The sequence below is a fragment of the Eublepharis macularius genome, chromosome 5, assembly GCF_028583425.1.
Source record: "Eublepharis macularius isolate TG4126 chromosome 5, MPM_Emac_v1.0, whole genome shotgun sequence".
Lineage (NCBI taxonomy): Eukaryota > Metazoa > Chordata > Lepidosauria > Squamata > Eublepharidae > Eublepharis > Eublepharis macularius.
Window position 1 is genome coordinate 33,143,038 of NC_072794.1, and position 23,839 is coordinate 33,166,876.

General features: G+C 42.5%; 1 protein-coding gene across 1 annotated transcript in view; it reads left to right on the forward strand.

Annotated features, from left to right (window-relative positions):
- The window catches only part of HMCN1 (hemicentin 1), a 278,171-nt gene that overhangs the window by 31,933 nt on the left and 222,399 nt on the right, over positions 1 to 23,839 (forward strand). Inside the window, exons 3-5 of the mRNA XM_054980206.1 lie at positions 2,888 to 3,046; positions 6,311 to 6,433; positions 20,230 to 20,401. Of these exons, the coding sequence (XP_054836181.1) occupies positions 2,888 to 3,046; positions 6,311 to 6,433; positions 20,230 to 20,401 (454 nt within the window). The remainder of the gene's footprint in view (positions 1 to 2,887; positions 3,047 to 6,310; positions 6,434 to 20,229; positions 20,402 to 23,839) is intronic.

Here is a 23,839-nt window from a genome sequence, read left to right on the forward strand (position 1 = left end):
TCCTGCAGGGGTAGAATGACAGATCATAGAGGTAGGGTGACATCTGAAATTGGCAGTGCACCAGAATGCACTCCCAACAGGAGCTGGTGCCGGTGTCCACACCTACAGACTCCCTCAGCAACTTCCAATGAGAGATGGCTTTGAGAATCAGAGTATCGGAATGAGCATAGAGGCAGAAATAGCCCACAGCCCTTGGTTTCCATTTCCATTTGGGCAATCCATCGCTCGATCATCTGATTTACTTGCTGGGTTGGGCCAGCCTTGCTCTTAGCAATAATGAAAAAGTGGGACAGTATGTTTAACTGGGTTGGCCCTGATCGGTTGTGTGTGCTGTAAACTTGGTAGTGCAAGGGTAGTGCTGTGCTTTATTGATAATATGTTTATGTTTGTAGGTGTGGATTCACACCTATGTTTATGTTCCTAGGCTTATTTTAACAACTTGTTTTTTTTAAAAAACTTATTTATTTTGTTTTTTTCCAACAATAAAAACATAATAGTTTAAACAACCAACGAAGCCATAATAATATATAATAACTTGAACTGGGGTGGATTTAAACTGATGGAATCTAAATACAATTAACTATATATCAATAAAAGCAATTATACCATCAATGAAATGGAAGTGCTCTAGCATAACAATTTCTTTAAATACAAATATTATAGTTTTACAGACTAAAGGGGTCAATTGGATAAGCTTTGCCTGGATATATATTCAAATCAGCCATATAATTCAGTATTGGAAACCATGTTTCTAAAAAACTAGATTGGCCACGTTCTGTATTTAGTTGAGCAATTTGGTCAGTAATTTTTTCCATATAGTAGTGGTCCCAAAGTTTACTGTGCCATAAAGAAATTGATGGTGCTCAAGAGTCAGCCAGTACTATGGCTATTAACTTTTTGGAACTTTTTAGAATTTCAAGATCCGCCCATAAGTTAAGTAGTACCAATTCTGGAAACTTGTTTTAATGACTTCTTGTTTTTACAATGATAGTTTATTATTTTAATTGTAAGCTGCCTCAAGCAGGACTCTGAAGCAGCAGCACACAGACATATTATAAATAAATACATTCTGAATGCCTCTGCTTCTTAAAAGATTTCCTGCAATTACAAAACGAGCACAACAGGGAGTAGGCTTAGCCAGGTACTTTCTTCAGAGCCAGTTTGGTGTAGTGGTTAAGAGCGCGGGACTCTAATCTGGAGAGCCGGTTTTGATTCCCCACTCCTCCACTTGAAGCCAGCTGGGTGATCGTGTGTCAGTCACAGCTCTTCCAGAGCTCTCTCAGCACCACTCACCTCACATGGTGATTGCTGTGGGGATAATCATAACATACTTTGTAAACTGCTCTGAGTGGGTGTTAAGTTGTCCTGAAGGGCCGTATATAAATCGAATGTTGTTGTTGTTGTTATTGTTACTGATGTGCTGTTCTTGTAGGAGTTTTCACATAGAAAAAGATTTTTAGCAATAGCTGTACCTTTAGCAGAAGAATCTCTAAAAATTCTATCACTCTGCTATGCAGTGTATGAAAACCTGGACTTAAATTCTGATCTATGCATATAATGGTAAACTGAGGTGGTAATTTGGACTGCAGGTAGCTGGGGCATGGTTATATTTTTTTAATGCTTCCGCAAACAAAATGCTCCATGCATGTAGTAAGCTAGTATAATTAGGAAAAAGCCTGAGCGTAACCCATTTCTGAAAGTACTATGTTGCTGCATGCAGGGAGCAGTTTATGTGGGGAAGCATTAAAAAATATGACCTCCTTTCATTCTGGGGCTTGGAAAATTGTGGGAATATTTAACTGGAACAGCCACTTTTATCGCTCTGGAAGGAGAATTCCCCCCTGCCCCTCAAAAGATGGGAAATTTAGATGGGAGAGGGAAACAAAGATAAACATAGATTAATAGAAAAGGCATAGCAGGGTAACTTCCATGGCAAGAAGGCAGATTTATGCTGCAGGGAAGGAGGGGAAATCATGGCTTTCATTAGTTAAAGAAAAGAAGAAAAATTAATGCCCTAATTTAATATTGTAGGAATAGTGAGGCAGTAGAACAAACTTCCCAAGGAGATTTTATCCAGTCATGACGATTAAGTTTGACAAGCCTGTTGAATCGGGTCGTTTAGGGATAATTCATAACAGGAAAGCATGTTCTATGTACATTTTGAAATGTATACCATAGCAAACATCTATTGCTTTAAGGATCCTGCTTGAGGAAAAGAAGAAATGCGCAAGCCAGTTCACAAACAAAAATGAATGTCAGCTTCCCAACAGACAGACCTATGTGCCACACATATAACTCATTTTGAGCCTGTTTTAAATTATAGTGGCATTCTAACTAGGAGCCCTGGAAGTTGTAGTTATGGGAAGGATGATGGGAAACAATTCCATCACAAAAAAGACTGCCATCTTTCCACCCACGCAATTCCTCCATCAGAAGGACAGTTCTGTTTGCAGAAGAGGGGGTAGTAATTTTTGCCAATTCCCCCTCCTACTGCAGACCCCCCACTTTGTTTCCTATGCCATCTCCCCCCCCCCCCACCCTCTCATTGTTTGACTTCTTTAGAACAGTTTTTAGTTCTGTAGCAGAGAATACTGTGAAGGGCTAGTGATTTCTTACCACTGAAATCTTGACATCCTTACAGAACTGTAATTTCTCCAAGGTTTAAATAACTGATTGTCTTTTGATTTCTGAGCTTCAGAAAATGTATTCAAGTTTGCACTGTGAAATCACATATTATACAAATTGCAAACAAACAAACAAGCCACTGCAGAGTTTCCAATATTGTGCTTAAATGAAGGACCACATGAACTCAGGCTGGTACCTAGGATGCTTGATTTTGACAAATGTTGATCTATTTATTTATTTCCTCTTTTGCTGTTTTGAACAGGGAGGTGGTGACTGTCCAGAAATGAGCATTGGGGCAATTAAAATTGCTCTAGAGATTTCTCTTCCTGGTTCATTCATTTATGTATTTACTGATGCCCGGTCCAAAGACTACAAACTAACCCACGAAGTATTGCAACTGATTCAACAGAAGCAGTCACAGGTATGAAGCATTTTCCAGTTGGAGGTTTCAAACATCTTTATTTCTTTCTCTTTGTACAGAAATATATTTCTTTTTTTTCTGTTTATATATTTTATCCTACCTCCAAGGACCTGGGGGTAGCATACATAGTTCTTCCATTTTGCTATCACAACAACCCTTAGAAGTAGGCAGGGCCGGATCTAGGGTTGCTGGCGCCCGGGGCAACCCTAGTCTGGCCTTGCGTGTGCGCACAGCGCGGGCACATGCTCCCGGCGCGTCGTGATGATGTCATTTTGGTGATGTCATCACATGGGGTGCCAGAGGCAGCGTGCGGGGCTGGGAAGCCGCCTGTGCCATTCACTTCTCCGCAGGTGAATGGCACGGGCAGCCTCGCAGCCCCCCGTGCTGGCTTTTGCCTGCCCTGCGGGACAGGGGGCAGCCAGCTTGCCGCGTGCCCCCTGTCCTGCAGGGCAGGCAAAAGGCAGTGCGGGGGGATGCAAGGCCACCTGTGCCATGTGCCTGCCCCGCAGGACAGGGGGCAGCCGGCTGGCCCCTCTCCTGCGGGGCAGACAAATGGCGTGGGTGGCCGCGATGCCCTTTGCCTGCCCTGCAGGATGGGGTGTGCGGCAAGCCGGCCGCCCCCTGTCCCGCGGGGCAGGCGAAAGGCAGCGTGGGGGGCTGCGAGGCTGCCCATGCTGTCGCCTGCGCACTCCGGCAGCTGGCAACTGCTCCCGGCGCCCCCTCCCTGGCGGCACCGGGGGCAGACTACCCCCCTGCCCCCCCTCGATCCGGCCCTGGAGGTAGGTTAGGCTGAGAGAGAGAGAGAGAGAGAGAGAGAGAGAGAGAGAGAGAGTGATTGGCCCAGTGTCCAGTGGCTGAGTGGGCATTTGTACCCAGACCCCAGTCCAGCACTGTAATTACGAGCTGAACTAGATGAGACAAATTACACGAGGCTATGTGTGTCTAGAATCATGTCTGTTCCTACCTGCCTGTGTCCATTTTTCCCCGAGTGAACACATATCCTATAGCTCTAGTCCATGCACATATCGGGTAACTGGTGTAGACACGGTTGCAAGTGTTCATGGTCAGAATCAGTGAGTCGCCATTGCTGAGTATCAATTTGGGACGGCTTCCTCTTCCCTCTCCCTTCTTGTTGCCCTTAGTTCCAGCTTACATCCAAACTGTTTTGCTTTTAATCTGGCATGTTTTAAATTCTCCCGTTTTCTAGTTGATGCCACCACCTCCCTACTCCTTTCTTCACCCTCCTCCCCCCTAACTTCCTCCTCCTCCTCTCCATTCAATGTCTTCGGTTGGGATAAGGAGGAGGTGGGAAGAAAGATCGTGGCAACACAATTAAGCATCTGAGCAAAAGTTCAGAAACATGCCTGATACATGAACCTGAAAAGGACAGGGTGGAGGGTATTCATTCTCCAGTTTGGCTCAGCAATACAGAACAAATTGGGTAAAATTTGGCCATTGTTTCCAATGAGAAATGCGATTTGGGGCTTTCTAGGAGTCAGGGGGGCATTTTAGGACCACATTTTATCAAATTTGCTGGGGACTTACTACTAGCTGTTATTTAAAGACACCCTCCCCCCAGTTTCATGAAGATTGGACTTTGGGGGGGCATTTTATGGGCCCTCAAAGAAGGTTGCCCCCAGCCACCTCCAATCTCCATTATTCCCTATGGGGAAAACTAGGGGAGCTATCTATGGGGCTGAGGTGGCATTTTGCAAGCAAAATCCACAAAAGTTGCATGGGACATACTCCTAACTGTCTTCTAAAGACACCCCAAGTTTCAAGGAGATTGGATCCTGGGGAAGGCATGATCTATGAGTTTCTCCAGTTGCTGTCAGTTTTTCCCCTGCAATAGGAAGAAGGAAGGCTGAGGGCACCTTCTTTGGGGGGCAAGGTCCAATCTTCCTGAAACTTGGGGGGGGGGGGTGTCTTTAGAGGACAGTTAGCAGGTCCCCTGAAAATTTTGTAGATTTATTTTGAAAAATGCCACTGCCATCCCCCTGGATAGCCCCATAATTTTCCCCATAGGGAATAACGAAGATTGGAGATGCCTAGGGACAAACAGTCAGGAAAGAGTTGATTCTGGCAGACAGCAAGAAATGCTGCTGTGGCTCTCGAAGTGGGGATTGCCCACCTCCCTTTGCATAGATTCCCCACCCCTTCCTGGGGGGTGAGCTGCAAGATCTCAGCAGAGGTGTGGAACCCGTGTTTTTTTAGCTCCCCCCCCCCCCCCCCCCGCTCAGGAAACCTGGAGGATTTTTTTTCCTGATACGTCCAACTGAGTAAACAAGTCTCCCTCTCAGAGACTCTACAGAGGAAAGTTTGAGCATGTGTGAAGAGAAGGTGCATCATGGGATACCATCACTCATCTGAGAGGTATGGGAAAGAAACATGCTAGTCCAAGCACGGGATCAAGTGCAGATCAAGTGCAGTGTGACTGCAGTGTGCAAGTGAACAGGAAAGCAATAGGAAAACGTGTAAGTGCATTCACACGTCCTACACGTGTAATTTGTCTCGTGTAGTCTTGCTCCACAACACCACACTGGCTGTCTACAGAATTGCAGCATGGATACAATTCACAACATGATCATGGAATCTGGATGTAATCATCTATATAATCTAGACATAATTTCTTCTTCCTGGCTCTTCTTGTTCTTAGTGCATGTAATTTTTAAAATAAATTTCTGTGAAATACCAGAGATAATTAAGTCAAATAGCAGGCTTTGCCCTACCTCATTTGCTATTACAAATCCCATTACCTTTCTGGAGGGCAGCGTCAAAGGGCCAAGACACTTGCACGGTGCCCTTCAGCATATGCCCATGAATATTGCTGAAAGACCCAGTGGCAGGTCAAGTTGGCCAACATGGCTCGGTCTGCTGATGGACAAGATGACAGCTGATAAAAAAAACTTTTGAAGGGTAAAATTTCCAACTCTTTACCTCTCCTTTTAATTGAGATGGCAATTCCAGCAGCCAGTAATTATTTTTTGTTCACTACAAAAATGTTATGACTAATGAAAAGTGGGAATTGCATGAGGCACTAATGAGGGCTATTAAATAATGGGGCCTATCATGTTAATATGGTTTTGTTCTGAAAGCTATTAGCTAATTACAGGGGAATGAAAATATGATGTAAAACTTATACTTCTAATGCCATCATGTGTATTTTCCTTCAGCTAATTGGTTTCTGATGCATTCCTTCCCCCATCGCTGTGCATGTGAGAATTATTTAAATATTTTTGGTTTTTCTTTCTTTTCTCTTTTTAGGTTGTATTTGTGCTAACAGGAGACTGTGATGACAGAGCACATATTGGTTATAAGGTCTATGAAGAAATTGCCTCAACAAGTTCTGGTCAGGTTTTTCACTTGGACAAGAAGCAGGTTAATGAGGTAGGATGGATTAATTTTGAGTCTGGTGTAGTGTGGACAGGGTCATGAACATCTGTCTAATGACCTCATTTCTGGGCTGTATATTTCCTGCTAAAAATGTGCAAGTGAAACTTGTGTCTAAGAGGTATAATTAGGAAACCTTGACTTTTCTATTTACTTTACTCAGGTTTTCCTGGTCCTAACTCTTTAACTACTATAATACACAGGCTAACTCTCCCCAACTTATTATTATTATTATAGATACAGCTCTTTGCAGGCAGTGGGAGAATTCAGAATTTGAACCCATGACCCAACCACAGTACAACCAACCAAGCATTGCTTTCCTTAGTACTTCAGTGTTTGTCTTTTGCAAGGGAACTTCTCTAACTAATTCTACTTAATACACATCATAAAGAGGTATCCTTAGCTCTGTTAGCTCTGTTAAGCCCTCAAATGCTCATATTCCGTTCTTCAAAAATGTCTGCTTTGTACAAAAATCCCACTATTCTCTTATATAGTGTTTCTTTGGGCCAAACTTGATGTTATGTAAAACATGCGATCACTATGGAAATTTGCAACAGGATGGCAGCTGTGAGTTCTGTGCGGGAACTCAATTCTGAAGTGCTGCAGTATGACAGGTCAGATCAAGACTGTGGTGTGGGGGAAAGAGGCTTTAACCGTCCATGCCATTTTCTCAACACAAAACGGCCCCGCATGTGGGTGATTTCATTTACCTTGTGGGCTGCATGTGCAAGTATCTGGGGCATACGCAGCCCCCCTTGCCCCTGGGCCATTTCAGGCCAGGAAAACGGTGCAGGGGAGAAGGCTAAAGCTGCTCCTTCCCCTGTATTGCAGTCCCCTGAATCAGTCTGCCGTGGTACTTTACAATTGAGTTCCCACAGGAAATTTGCAGCCGTTATCCGGCTGTAAGTGCCCTTGGCAAGCACATGTTGCATCTAGTTTGAGCCATAGTTTCAGTGTTAAATGAAAATATCATGCATCTGATTTTTCCACAGCTATCCTTTATTTTTAAGCTTAAAGTATTGTTATGCAGTAATACAGAGTTTACTATCCTCGTGGCTATTTGTAAGACCAAAGCTGAATTGGCTCCATGTTTCCCACACTTCTTATAGTGTGTCCCCTGTGCCATGTCTGACTTTTTGACATGACTGGTTCTCCTTATTGATCCACCATGAGTCTCATCGAGAAAGGTGATTGATAAATGAAGTAAATAAATAAACAAGAGCAAAACCCGTAATAGTGACATATGCAGAGATGCAACAGACAGCCTCTTCTGAGGTTGGGTAATTCTTCTGTACTTCTACCTGGGAGGAATTGAATAATAAAATCACACTTATGGCAGAAATGCAGCACATTTTTCTTTCATCAGCAGAGGCTGAATGATAAGAAATAAGTGCAGAACAGTAAATCATGCAGAGCTCAGCAAGCAAACTCCTTTGTAGGTGGGTACTTAATTACTATCGGTCTAGCACATTTTTATCCCACCGTTCTTCCAAGGAACACAGGGTGGTGTAAGCGTGTCTCCCCTGCCCTTAATCACCCTAACAGCTCTGTGAGATAGGTCATGCTGAGAGAGTACGATTGACTCAGTGTGTTTCATGTCAAGTTGGCATTTGAACTTGGGTCCCCTAAGTCCTAGTCTAGGGGTAGGCAATCCTTCTAGTCCAAGTGCTGAAAAAGATGTTGTCTACCTATGAAGATGGTGTACTAGTAAACGAGATGGTGGTGGTGGTGGGCAGATGAGGGCTATACTTTGTTAGACACATTGGGAGCAAGCCAAGCACTAGGAGCACTGTCAGCCTCTCAGGGATTCCTCTTGGATTCAGCAGTTGGCTGTGCATGTCTGGAAGATGGTACTAAGCATAAGCCATCCCTTTTGCCTTCTCCAACACTTCTGGCCCCAGCAGTGCTGCCAGTGTTTCAGTTGGGTGCTGAGAAAATGGTCTGGTATGTCACGATTAGCATAGATGCCAGGGGGTTGCTGTCCCTTGTCCTAGTCTAGCACGCATACCACTACACCATACTGGCTGCTTACTAGGTTTATTACTCATGGCACACTAATTTGCCTTGGAACATTAGGGAATTATTGGAATTTGGAATTATTGAGTTAGATCTGCTGATTTGTTTATTCTCTGAGTCAGTGCATTCACTATTAGGCAATATTTCACCGCTTGGATGAAAGGACACAGTTATATTTTGGGTTTTCTTTATTACAACTGTTCTCAAGAAACTGATGCTATAAAGGGAATATAATTTTGTAACTCTTCCAGGGACGTTTTGGGACTTTCAGGTTCCACATTGTTGTTATAGACAATAGCCATTTCGCAAGCCTTCACGACTGAATTTGCTAAATACAAACAAATCATTTTTTAAAAGTCACATGTTGTTAATTTGGGTAATCCAAATCATCTGCCGGTGTCGTAAACATCCCCTCGGACTTCTTGGTATACACAGCGTTCCATCAGCTGTCTTGTGGTATTCTTAAGGAAAATATAAATACTTTTTTTTTGTTAGAGTTTTAGTTAATGTAGTTAGACTCTTCTGTTACCTCAAGTTTTAAGACTTTTAGATCATGAAATTTTGGAATGCTCTTTCCCCCCTCCCAGTTTCAGCTCTGTATATATGTTATATTTGGAAGTGTTATGCTTGTTGTTGCAAAGTTAAAGAAACGGAACTGGCTATTTACATTGCTTGCCCTTCAACCAGAAGAGTATTTGTATATAGTAGGTAGGGATTGACAGATAGGTTATTATTATAGAAATAGGGATAGGCAATCTTTTTGGCTTAAGTACTAGAGGTTGCCTAACCTCTACGTAGAATTTAAAGTTCTTTTCAGCAAAGATTCAAACAACTTTGCAGGAAGGTTTTTTCCCCCACGCACACTTTATGGTTGAATCCGAACACACTAGGAGAGCAAGCCCGAGCAGGCATGTGTACTCAGAAGGTCTGTTTTATGGTGTTTACTCCCAGGAAAGTGTTTTTAGGATTGCACTGTAGGTATGTGTGTTTGGAGTTTTGCACATGCTGGATTAGAGTTGCCAACTTGAAAACTGGGAAATTCCCGGAGATTTGGGGGTGGAGCCTCAGGAGGGCAGGGTTTAGGAAGGGGAGGGACCTTTGTGGGGTATAATGCCATAGAGTTCACTCTCCAAAGCAGCCAGTTCCTCCAGGGGACCCTGTTATCTGTAGTGTGGAGATAAGTTACAATGCTGAGAGCTCTCCAGGCCCTTCTGGAAGTTTGCAACCCTACTTTCAGCTGGGTTTTGGAGCTCTGTCTGCTGGGATATAAGCTCCCATAGAGCAGTCATTTTTTGTGCTGCTTTTTGGGAGGTCCCTACACTTGTGTAGAGAGGAAGGATGCAACTCTCCCCTTGTGGCTTCTTGTGCCTTAGCTTGTGGCTTCTTCATTACACTACACATCCTGGGGCCTGCCTTGTGTTTCTTGGCCTGAGTTTCTTGTTCAGTTGTCCACAGTCCTGCCTTCCTCTCTTTTTGTCATGTGACTGGGATGTCATGTGCTTGTATTTCGTTTGGTCCTCCTGTGTGTGTGTCCATTTCTCTAAAAATCAGCTCAAAACATAGTGTTCAGTGCCAATTTTTAGAAAATCAGCCCCCGGTGCGACCTGTCTGTTCCACGCCACACTGGAAATGTGTCATTTGCCTGAGCCATAGGTAGGCACACACATGCTTTGTGCATGTGCCTCCCACCTGTCTCCTCCATTTCCTGGTGCCCCCCCCCCGCTGGTCAGGTGAGTGGTGGTGGTGGGTGGAGGCTGGAGGGGGGGCTGGAGGTAGGTGATCCCCCACCATGGCAGGGGACCTGCCATTGGTTTCAGTGTGGATCCTGTCTTTGGAGAGGTTCAAGACCACTGCATGAGAAGATCCGTAATTCCATTTATCTGAAGAATTAATTGAGACCACCTAATTTTAAATATTAGAAACTGAAATCAGGCAGAATTGCCACAGAGAGGATGGATTCAAAAACCAAAGGAAAAAACTGTTTGTGAAATAAGGAATGTTTTACACATACTATTTCTAGTTATGTTTTGTATACATATTTATTTTGTGTAGATATTTATGGTGCATTTTATTTGGTTTTTCTTTTGGCGGGTTGGTTGTAGGAGTATTGTGGTCTTAGCCTGTGTGTCCCCGTACCCTGTAACAAAGCTGCCATTTTTACGCTCTTCAGAATCCATTGAAATCAATAGGCTTATAAGGCTGTAACTCTGTTTAGAATGGCAATGTTAAACCCTCACCCATGGAGCTTGCAGGTAGGTTGTCGTTACAGGGCTCCTGCTGGATAGTCTCCATAGTCCTCCTTGCAGCAGAGGATGCTGTTTTTTTCTTTGTTTCTTCCCTTGTTTTGTTCTGTGGGATAGTGTTGTGATGTCAGTGGGGCATGGTGGAATGTATTAGGTGGTCTCTTCCGTATCTGGCTGGCATAAGGTGTATGTAGGGTTGCCAGGCCCCTATACTCTCCTGGCTGGGTGGAGGCAGTACTTACGGGGACAATGATTTTTGTGTGCACATGCTCCTGGCGCTGACACAATGATGTCACTTCCTGTTTGGGGGCAAAGCTGGCCCTTGTGAAGTGCAGGAGCACTCCCGCATGAAGCACAATCATGTCACTTGAGGAAGTGATGTTGTTGTGCCCTGCTGGGAGCGTGCCTGCTGCATGCTTGCCAGGTTGCCTGCTGGTGGTGTATGATTGCTTGCAACCTCCCAGCAATTTCCAGTTTGCAATGGGGCAAACTGCAATGGGGCAAACTGCTGGGTGTTTGCCTGCCACTGGCGGGTACCTAGGAACCCTAAGTACTTGTCATTTGCATGTTGCTCCATGATTGGTTGATGTGAGTATTGTCACTTTAGTCTCCAGTGTAGTTGCTATGCTCTCAGTTCTTTTCTTTTGCAATAATGTATTTGTTTGGCAGAGACAGCATAGGAGACTGACTAGCTACACCCGTGTTGCTTTTGCACAAATGATGTGCTGATGTCCACAGTTTAAGATTAAGCAATGAAAGAGTTAAATCTTAAATTCATCTTGATGGGATTCATATTTGGAATACATGGTTGTGACCCAGAACCAACTGGGAACTACACGCATGTGTTTTCCAGGTTTTGATTCTGATTCTAAATGATGATTTGACAGCAGAGCAATCTTGAAAACTAAAATATATCTCTAGAGGAATGCTCTGAATGGTGCTTTTTGTATAGTATTCAGCAGGCTACAGTCTGGCGCTTGTACAAAATTTGCAGTGGTTGGGTTCCTGCAAGAAAAAGTTCATTTTCAAAAGCAGGATTTTTTTTCTCCCCGCAAGAATTAGAAGCCCAAATTTGGATGAAGGGGTAAAATGGGTTTCTTCCCAAATTACTGATTACAGTTTGAGAATTCAAAGCATATATATTTTCAGTAGCAGAAGAGCAGGGTTATTCAGATTTTTTGGGAATTTGAAAGTATTCTTAACTGTAATGACAGTCAATGTCTGGTTTTATTCTGAAGCAGAATGGAAAAATGGCAATCCAGAGAGTTATGATTGGGTCTCAATGACATCCAATTTTATGCCAATCTTTTTTTCTTTTTCTTTTTTTGCCAAGCATATCATTACAGCCCAGCACCTAAAATAGTCGGGCCATATATTCACAGGTGTCCAGTTCTGAAACAAAACAAGCAGATTTGGGTAGGGTAGAGAGATTTCCCCCCAAAATGCTTTGCATGATGCCCCCTCAGTCCTGTTCATCATTATTCTTTCCCTTTGCTGCTGCATGTTCATCCTTTCTGACTCCACCCAGTCAATGGGGCTTTGTCTGATGGGATCATGTCACCAAAATAACAACCAATCAGATCTGCATACATCATTAGTGATAAATAAAGATGATAAATAAACCAAGATGCCAACAGTTTGTTAAGGTGCAGTGTGCAGAAACATAGTAAATGCAGCCGCTCTATCTTTTAAAGCTACAAAAGGGTTAATCCTTTTAAGTTAGCATCTCTCAGTGTCTTGCTTTCTGTAAAATGATTGAGTCAGGCCAGTAGACGATCTCATAAAATTCTACTCAAGATGTTTATTCCTTACAAGCTGAAGTTTAAAATTTACTCCAGATGCAAGGATTTTTGTAATAACGAACAATTCATGTACTTGGAATCCATGATGTGATGGATGAAGACAAATGAACTGAAACTCAGTCTGGATGAAAGAGATATGAAGGTGTGGGTGGTTCATAGCTCTTTCCAAAACCCTGGATGCTGTTATGTCCCCATGATGTCTAAGTGTGAGGCTTCATCTGAAATGGTTACAGACTGGCTTTAGGACTGTGCTGTCACTTCTCCAGATGGGTGGGGATATACCTATTCTAGGTAGGGTGCCCCTCCCTTATCGGTTTTACAGTTTAGGATTGCTCAGGAATCCAGCATTGATACTGGACACCCACGGAGCATCTGTGGCACTGGCCAGGAATGTTTTTTGCTAGCTTGATCTGGTCTGCCAGGCTGCATCTACTCTTGGAAGACAAAGATCTTGACCTGTCAGTTAGCCTCAGTTACTTCCTGGTGAGACTACTATAATTCATTTAATTTGAATCTGCCCTGGAAGACTGCTCAGAAATTTCAAATAAGGCTGCCCATTTTGTTGATGAAAGCAAGCTTCTATGAACATATGTACCTATTCAGAAACAATTACATTGGTTAATTTGTTTCTGGGCCCCAGCTCAAGGTGCTGGTACTAAACTTTCAAGCCCTAAGTGTTTGGATTCTGAACATTACAAGGAGTTCCTTGTTTTGTGTGAGCCTCTTTCTTCCATACATTAAGTTCTTCTCTTCAACAGGCCCTAGTTCATGTTCCATCAGTTAGAAAGTGTAGATTGTTGGTGACAAGGAACGTTAATTGGAGGCCCCTAAACTATCGAAACCCCTCCCCTTGAAGTCAGTTTGACACATCCTTCCTTTCCTTTGGATCAAAATACCTATTTATTTTCTCTTGTCTATTTACCTGACAATTTTGGAGCTCTGACTCTGTGCCCTTATTTTCTCTGGTGGTTGATTTTCTTTTTAAATAGTTGTATAGGTCAGGAACTACAATGCCAAGACCACGGCAATACAGCCCGGAAAACCCCCAACAACCATAGTTGTATAGGTCGTTTTAAATGAAATTGTTTAAATTGATATTCAATGATATTCATATGTCAATTAATTTGAGAACCATTAGGGCTGAAAAGCAGCATACAAATAATGAGTTAGATCTTACCGTTTTGTTCCATTGGTGGCTGCATGTTCCTCTGGCATCAGACCCTTCTCTGACACAAGGTGGAACGAAATTATAAGATATGTTTATAAGATAAGATATAATTATATATTCCCACTAATCAGGAATATATTTAATTCTCAGCATGGCCAAATCTGAGGATAGTTAAATCCAGAGACTGGAGCTGTGAACAGACTTCTCTACAAATCTGAAAATAGGGTTGCTAGCTTCAGATTGAGAAGTTCCAGGTATGTTTGGTCTGTGGAGCATGTGGTTGGTGGGGTTGGGAGAGGAGAGGACCTCACATGGGTATAATGCCATCGAGTCTACCCTCCAAAGCAGCCATTTTCTCCAGGGGAACTGATCTCTATGGCCTGGAGATCACTTGTAATTCTGGGAGATCTACAGCTGCCACCTGGAGGCTGCAATCCTATATGAAAAAAAACTCCAGGTTTGCAGAAAAAAATCTGAAATCTAACCGCCCCCACCAATGAGAAGAGGAGTTCCTGTTGCTTTAGGAAACAGATGCCCTTAGATGCTTTGCAAAAGCATCATAATTAAAAAAAAATAACTAAAAGGAAACTTCATGCTTTCAGAGTGCACAGCAGCACTCTGCTTCTATCAAGGGGGATTTAGCACTGAAAAAAACCCCTGTTTAGGCTTTTGCAGGTTCAGCCCCAGTGGTGCTATATATTCTCAGAGCTATTCACAGATGTGAAAAAGATAGCAGAGACCAATGCATGTTCGTGTGGAACCGATGAAATTTCACCTCATTGCTCAAGAAGACTGCATAAATATTTTGTCCACGAACACTAGAATGTAAGAATGTTTGTTAAAACAGAATGGTTTTTTTCTCTCTCAATGCCAGTCATGTTCTGATGTATTTTTATTATTCTCTCTTCAGCTATTTCCTTTTGGCCTGCACAATTCAGTAAATAAAACACTGAATTTTGAAACTGTTTCAGATCTCAGCTCAGCTAAGGAGTTACTGGGTGGTGTTAATAAAATGTTACTGATTGGTTTGGGGCAGGGCATGTTAAGTGGCTGCCAGCTTATGGTGGCCCTTTAAGGTTTTCAAGGCAAGAGACATTCAGAAGTCGTTTGCCATTGCCTGCCTCTGCATAGCAATATTTCCCTTCCTTGGTGGTCTCCCATCCCAGGGCCAACTCTGCTTAGCTTCTGAGATTTGATGAGACTGAGGTAGCCTGGGCCACCATGTTGGGGCATTGCCTCCTTATGGAGGATACTTTAGCGTAGGGTTGCCAGGCTTCAGGCAACTGATCTTCAGATGACTGAGATCAGTTCCCCTGGAGGAAACGGCAGCTTTGGAGAGTGGACTCTATCCCATCTAGCTCCGGCCCCTCCTCAAACCCTGCCCTCCTCAGGCCCCACCCCCCAAATCTCCAGGTATTCCCCAGTCTGGAGCTGGCAACCCTACTTGATTGTGTATTTTATTATTTATTTGTTTGTGTGTGTGTGTTTGTTTGCATGTTCTTTACTGGTTTCACCTTCAGAAGTCCTTTGGGAGAGCATGAGGAAATTAAATACTGGCAGGTTGGAGTTCTGTGTGAATTTCCATGAGGTGATAAATTTAGGGGATGGGAGCTAGGGAAAATATCAACCAGTTAATAACTCTTTGCACCCCACATGCTGTCCTGTTACTCCTTGTCTTGTTGAGTAAAAAATGTTCCAAGGTGGTCAACTAGTTACATCTTCTTTCTGAATTAGATAATTGGTTCTATTCCTAGGAAGGGTAATTACCAGAGACAGAGGGAAAAGTGGGAAAAAATTCTCAAGGATGCCCTCCTAATTTCCAAATTCCAAAATTTTCTAATTCCAAAAAGACTCACTGATTTCTGTTGTGCCAGTCTTGTTAGGTTTGGGGTTATTGGATTGTCTGGACCAGTATAATATGGCACTGGATTTGTGCATAGATTTCTTTTCCCCGTGTGCTGTTTTACAGTGTGGGAAAGCAAATCATTTTTTCCTACTCAGTAGGGACAGCCCAAGAGAATAAAATGGTTCATTTTATACATACAAGACATGTGCTTAAACAGGATCTGAAATTCCTTCCAAAGCCAGTGAGACAGTGCCATGGTTGGCAAGAAATTGAAATGCTGTGCAAAAAAGGGGGCAGTTGAGATGACCTTGTATTGTGGAAAGATGGAATAACTGTTCTGGTTAGGTCCCTATCTGGTATATATCTACAAGGTCATTCCACTTGCAATCCCTTCCATCTCATGTTGTTTGGGATGCTGAAACCAGACTGTGTGGAGTTGGAATAAATATGAGACTGGAACATTTCTGTCCTCTTCTGTATGTCCGAAATAATTCTTTTTTAAAAAATCTGGAGCATTTACCAGATTTAATAATGGCTGTTCAGGACCAATCTTGATTAGTGCATTTCTGACAGCATGTTTATTTGTTTACATTTTTATCTCATCTTTCTGCTGTCACAGGGCCACCAAGGCAGCTAACGAATTTAAAACATACAAATTGAAATACTACCTTAAAAGCTGTTAAAGCCAACATATAAATGCATCATTAAAACAATTTAAAACCAGAATTTAAAATAACATTCAAAAGATAAAAACAACATTTAAAACATTGGGTAGAGAGGAGGGATCACTGAGGGAATGCCAAGTGAAATGAAAAGTCTTCACCTGCTGGTGGAAGATGGCAACAGAAGATTTCAGGCATATCCCTCCCATGTGGGCACCCTTTTTATTCTGGGCGCGTTTCTTTGGGCTTACGGGAGCCTTTTGTTAACACACAGACTTGAAATACGCCTCTTGGAAACGTTCAAATGACACATGCATGCTAGGTCTCCTCTGGTTGCCTCTGCATTGTTTATTTCCAGGCAGGGCTTCAAACTTGCTAATTTGCCCTTTGCCTTTATAAACTTGGGTTCTGAGGAGACCGCATGCTAACACAGCTGGTTGTCGCTTGAGGATAAAATGTGTCAGGACAAGGCTGTTTGTTTTAAAATCAGATTTTTAAATGTGTTCTGAGTTGTAAAGATTCTGTTTTTATATGAAAAACCCCTCACGGCTGGCAATATTGAAGATGTTTTAGTTGCTCCAGTTGCATCTTTATCACATTTAAAGTTGGCTTAACACCTCTTAAATGGCAGCTTGTGCCTGTTGCAACAGAGACCTTGAGAGGAAGTAAATGTTTCTGAGAATAAATGGATCAAGATTTATCTGGAGCCACCTAGATCTCCTAAGCATGGTGACGCTGTAGTTGGAGATATCTTTATTAGGCTGATAGATCTGTGGATGGTGGATGTTCCTTGTTTGCTGCTCTGCCTCAGCTATCTTTTGGAGTGCTGGGCCTTACATGGTGGAGTTGCTTGCAACCTGGGCCTGCCTTGATGACATTCTGCCGGGCCTGTAAGACAGAGCTGTTCCGACAGGCGTTCAGTGGTTGAAGGGGGGGGGGGTGCCATGTTGTCCTCCCATCTTTGGGGTGGGGGGTTCTACCCACCATTGCACTTTAATGTACTTGGTTAATTTATTTTATTATTGATTATTGTATGTTGCTTTTAGAATTATTGTTTTCTTGTTTTTATTGATTTTAACTGTTGTTCACTGCCTAGAGCCCCTGAGGATGGGTGGTTTATAAATAGAAATAATAAATAAATAAATAAACATTGGCTCTCTGAACTTGGCTGCTTCCCAGCACTGGAAGCTTGTTCTGCATGGCAGATTCATCACCCTCTTCTCCATCAGGTTGGGATCAGAGACGCATCTGGTATGGTCATCCCCAGGACTGTGTTGCATTTAGAATTCACAAGTCTGACTCAGTCATAAAATGAGGGGTGGGTGGGTATGATATTATTTTGAGGTGTAACGTAAGGGTGCCCTGACCTAGATAGCCCAGGTGAGCCTGATCTCATCAGATCTCAAGCTAAGCAAGATCGGCCTTGGTTAATAGTTGGGTGGGAGACCTCCAATGAAAACCAGGGTTGGAGAGGCAGGCAATGGTAAACCACCTCTGTAAGTCTCTTGCCATGAAAACGCCACTAGGGGTTGCCCTAAGTCAGCTATGACTTGAGGGCACTCCCCACCACCAATGCAAGGGTAGAAAAGTTTGGATCCATTTTGCCCCAAATATGCCATCACTGAACTGTAACCTTTCTGGCTTGGCAGAGAGAACACAACCCTAGAGGGTGCTCTAGTGAATGCTCATATCTGGGACCATATCGGAGGTGCTGCCCTTCTGCTGTTTCCCAGAATGGGCAGAACAGGAGTGTTTGTGTAGAGCAGTGTTTTCCACCCTTTTTTCTATGGAGAACCCCCTAAATTAAGTTTTCAAATCCTAAGGAACCCCTACCTGTGATAACTTTTTTTCAGGACAGAAAAAGATGATGGTAGGGATTGGAATGTTCAATTACTGCTAAGTTTGTATTGTTGATGCTCTGCAACAATATGAAAAAAAACAATGAAACTGCATATAACATTAATAACTGTGAAATTTTGAGGGATATTTGGATTTTTTCATGGTTCTTCAATTTATTTATTTATTTATTCCACAATTTCTCACAGAACTTCAGTGATGTCTGGCTAGGAAACACTGGAGTAGAGTCTGGACTGGTTTAGCCTTTTTTATTTGGGTGGCAGAAGGGACAGGGCTGCCCTTGAGAATGCAGGCAAAGAATCGTTTCTTTGAAAGTGCCTCCGCATCACAGTCTTTCTGTCACGTTCAGCTTCTGGGCAACTTCCATGACCTGCCATGAACTTGGATATCCCTGGTTCATATCTGACCCCAGTGATGAACTCACTGCTGCCTTAGGCGATTTCTCCTCCTTGTGCCCTTCCCTTTTGCACAGAATGGGGATAACAACAGGACCCTACCGTTGGAACTCCCTCCCCAAGGAGATTAATCTGTCCCCCATTGCTGTTTTCCACCAGCAGGTGAAGACTTTTTTGTATCATTTAGCATACCCTCAATAACTGTTACTGGCCCTACTCTCTGTTCTTGGTGTTGTGTGTTTGTGTGTGTGTATTTATTGAATTATTTTTATATTATTTTAAATGTTTTTTGTTTTAAATGTTTTTTAAAAAATTTTAACATTCCCTGCCTTGGAGACCCTGTTTATTTAGAAAGGTGGCATACAGATGTTTTAAATGAAGAAACAAACAAATAAAATAATACCTTACAAGGTTATTGTAAGCATTTTTTATGGATCGTATGAGAAGCATTCAAAAACAATATATAAATGTTCACAAAATGTTTATATCTCCACGGCTGCCTCTGGCCTTTCGACAGTTGAGCTGTTCCAGAGAATTGTCTTTGTTATGCTGTTCAGAGGCCTGTCTGCATTGCCTAATGGTTTGCTTCACCTGAAAGACAATTTTCTTTTTGCACAAAATGAATTTTATTAAGTGCGTTTGAAAGAATTTCATGGAGGATGTTATTTGATTTCTCTTGGAAATGCTGACCTGTCTAAAAACAAAGAAATCTGAAAACATGCTAAAGTTTATGAACTTTAATTCCAGGCTGTTTCTAAAGGGTTGAGGCTAGTGTTTTGTTTTGTTTTTAAATTTTGCTTATCTAGTATTGTTTGATGGTGTTTTTGGTCTTAGAGTCTTGACCTTGCTTGCATTGCAAACCCAAAGGACATGAACTAAAACCGAAGAAACAGCTTGCACAAACCTCTGTGCATTGGAGTCTGCCAACTTTTGCACATATTTTTTTTTCAGTGAGAGCACTGGCAGAGCAAACAGGGGAACCTTGAGCTCTAATTATAAAAACACTGACCTCCTGCTCAGGGCCAAGGAGTGAAGCCAGGACAGGCAAGAAGGGCCAGAAACTTGCAAGTCTGAGGCGGAGCCCAGAAGAATCTGGACAAGTCTGGCAAATCAGAGTGCAATGCAGCCTGTCCAGTGGAGCCAGGGGGTAACCTAATGGATCATGGGTGAACTCCCCAACAAAGCATGATTTGACTCACTGAACCAGTTAGATACTGTTTGGTTGGCTTCTGAAGGGGTCAGTGACACAAGAGACTCCTTGACTCCCCTGGAAACTGCCCATGCTATTCAAGAGAGGCCTGCCTAATGCTAGTACAACTGTGCATTTAAATGGATTGTTTCCATTCTTGTCTCCAAATTTCTTAATGTTAAAAACTAGGAGACATAGAGTTTCTGTTATAAAAATCCACGTGATTTCAGACATGGCGGCTCTTAACCGTAAGCCCATTGAAGTGGCTTGGTTTGATATGAAGTGAAGGAAAAACAAACTGAGTAAATGTAACCTGCAATAAATCATGGTGAACTGAGTGAGAGCAGATGAAAGAGACCCCAGTTCTTTCCATTTGCTCCTTTCCCATGCTTTTTCCAGTTTCTTTTGCAAACTCTTCCTGAGAGGGAATGAAGCATCTTTGGACAGGAAAGTGGTATTCATTTCAAGATAAGAGGCCTTTGAACAAGTGTGTAGGGAATTAGTCTGATGACTGCTGGATAGCAGAATAGTTCTGCACATCTAGATATATTATCCAATGTAGTATACTCTGAAAGCTATCTTGACTTTGATCATCAGTCTTCTCTTCTCTTATAGGTACTAAAATGGGTAGAAGAAGCAGTGCAAGCTTCAAAAGTTCATCTCTTGTCAACCAACCACCTGACTTCTGCTGTAAACACTTGGCAAATCCCTTTTGATCCTAGCTTGAAAGAGGTGACAGTGTCACTGAGTGGTCCTTCTCCAGGAATTGAAGTCCACAATCCTCTAGGTGAGATGTTAATAAACTGGTTTATATAAGGAATGGGATGGGCTTAGTATCTGGCATTCTTATCGTCTCACCAAGTTGTGATTTCTGGTATTGTTTGAGTAAGCTATGATAATATAAGTGGTATAAATCAATGTAGATTTGTATAGTAGATATGCCCTAAAAAAATCTTTCGATTTTCACAAACATTGCATAGTCTTTCTATGAGCTGGCCTTACCATTACATAACTCTTTGTAGCTTCATAGACCATCATTTCGTAGTCGACACAGGAGCAAATGATAAACAATGTTCTGCTTCTCAGGAATGGCATGGAGTAAAAGAAGGATGGAAACTGATGCTAGGAGACTATCAATGGTTGAGCAAAAGCGAAAGGATTTTACAAACAAATATTACAGAGAGCCCACGTGCAGGATATTGGATAAATCTTTACTAGTGTCTTGTCAAAGGCAAGGACATCTGGTTCACTGGAAGTCACAGGGATAGTGGTGGTACCCCAATAGGTGATGGTTAAGAAGTTGTGCCTGTGAGAATGAAAAGCCAGGGGCACCTCATATGAGATGTCAGACTAGATACTTGAGAATGAGGACTCTGCAGCACAGCATGAGAGAGGAATTCCATTTGAATTGTTTTGTTAGAGCACCCAAATGCCTATGGAATCAGGGATCACAAAGAAAAAATGGAGGGGCTGAGTGACATTGCACTTCAGTGAGAGCCAGTTTGATGTAGTGGTTAAGAGCGGCAGCAGGACTCTAATCTGGAGAATCGGGTTTGATTCCCCACCCCTCTGCTTGAAGCGGAGGATAAGTCACAGCTCTTTGGAGCTCTCTCAGCCCCACCCATTTCACAGGGTGATTATAATGAGGATAATAATAACACACTTTGTAAACTGCTCTGAGTGGGTGTTAAGTTGTCCTGAAGGTCGTTATATAAATCAAATGTTATTATTATTAATTTGCTGTACTCTGCTGACATGTTAGCTGCCTCAGTGTAAACCAGGGGTCCCCTAATATAGCACCTGTGGGCACCATGGCACCCACGAACACCTTTCCTGGCACGTGCCAAGTGTTTTTAGAAAGTGGGTGGGGTCAGATGGGGCTTTTGCCCAGAGGGCTTCTGATTAACCACAGACTATGCTGATTTTTTTTTTTAATTAAGCTATGTGTAAGTAATTAAAAAAACCAATGTGTTTACTTTAAAGATCATCATTAAGTAGAGCTTCTGCTAAAATTTTGAAGAGTTCCTTATCAGAGTTACATATAAACCCACTCCCTGACATTTTGTGATAGGCTCCATCTCCTGTGGCAGCCATTTAGTGGTTGTACCGACCACTCTGTGTAAGAATTCCAAAGGCATTCACAGGCTGGAAAAGGTTGGGTACCCCTAGTATAAACTATAACTTCTCCTGCTGTGGCTAAAGTTGTTCTTCAGGAATGGACAACCCAGAGGAGAACAATGAATATGTTGTTCTTACGTTACACACCACAGATTGTGTGAAGTAAAAATATATGCTTGTTTCTGCATCTTTACAAAGATGTGTAATGGATCTGTTCCTTGGGCAGTGATTGGCTATAGCTTTCTAGTATATGGTGATCAGTATCCAACCAAACTGTTCCTCCAGTGGTATGGTATTTCCATTTGTGAAGAGGTGGTCCTGATTTCTGCCAATTCTCCTCTCACACTGAAGACCCCCCCCCCACTTTGCTCTCTATGCTTTTCCTGAAGGTCAACTGATTTCCTCTCCAGTAACTTATCTCAACATTCTGTATTTCTTGGATCAAATTCTGTCCTCTCCAGGCTGTGTTTTTATTTTTTCTTTCAGTTAAGTAACCGGAAGTAATTTTTTTATCAATATGCAAAACCAATTATATACAGAAGCAATAAGTTCAAATTATTCTACACAAATGTATTACTATAATTGTCCCATTATTTTACACTTATCTTAACATTTCTGTGCCTGGAACCATCATTCTTCCTTTCGTCCTTTCCTAATACTAGGTGCCTGTTGATTCTTACGAGTAGATAGGGACTCCTACTCTGTCATTTGGGTATCCTTGTTTTGCTATTTCATGACTGGCATTTGGGTCAGCCTGCTTACAGTGATAGGCACTGGTTGCTAGGTGGGGACTGAGGAACAATGTGGCCCCAGGTGAGCCCTTTTGGGACAAGGACTAAATTCAGTTCTGAAAGAACCCCCACCTCCATTATGAACCTTAGCCATTTTCTCCTGAGCAAAAGGCTCTTTAATCCCCTCCTGTCAGGGGTGAACAGGTTTATTAGAGCTATGCTTCTTCTTATACATAATAAGGTGAGATATGGTAAAGAAAGGATTTTGTCAGTGCCTCTGATCATACTGGAGGGGAAGGAACTTTTGCCCATTTCTTCACACCCACTACAGTGTATTAATGGGGAATCCCAACACAGCTGTTGCTTCAGTTCTTTTTCACTTCCAACTATAAGCTCTGTTTCAGATTAGTTTATGGCCAATCACACATTGCATAGGCTGCAAGTAATTTAGTGTGTGAACCGGCCCTTGTGGTTTAGATGCTCTTCCACCGTGAAACTCCTAAGGTAACTTAGGAGGACTGCATTTTTACACACAGAAGTAAGTTCTCTCTCTTTTTTCTTCTGACCCTGCTAGATTTACTTGAGATTCAATCCAAGCCAGGGAAAAAAGACCCCCCCCCCAGCCAATATTCATGTTCAAAATAAGCAATGCATGCCTGTCTGGCAGAGCCCAGACTTGATGGCAGGCAAACTCCACACTGCATTGGTCTCCAGAGATGCCTTCTGATGAAAATTCCCATTACCATTCAAAAGAGAGGAAATAAATTACTTAAATGGAAGTCTTGACTGTGTTGCCTCACAGATATGCTATAGAGCAGAACATTTTATAAAGATTTTGGAGAGGAATTAAAAGCTCCAGGGGAAAAAAAGCAGTGGCTAGAGTCCCACCTATGTTTCTGTATGCAGAAGGGAGGCATTTTTGCTGTTCCCTCCTTTTTCAGGAGACTCTGATCGTCTCCTAGGCTATTCCTTGGGGTCCTCCAACTTCCAGGAGCAGCATTTCAGGGCTGTTGAGGGAGAGAAGAATCAATGAAAATCCCCTCCCCGCAAAATGCTTGTGGAATCGAAGCCAGAATATAATCCCCTGCATGAAGTCTTGGAGATTTTAATTCCAGAACTTCATCTAACGTATCTGCTTTTACATCTTGTCTGCATGAAGTTATTGTCCAGTAAACCTCTAAATGGAATAGATAGTGTGTGCGTCTACATTAAAACACTTCACCACTGGTTTACTGCCTCCCGCTGCAAGTATCCTTGTTGCTGTTTTGGGAACAACTGTGTGGTAAGGCCTTGAGAATGCTGCTAGTATTAAATAGCATAGGTCACAAAAAGCCCAAAGTACTTACTCACAAAGGAGTCTGGTTCTTCGTCTCTGT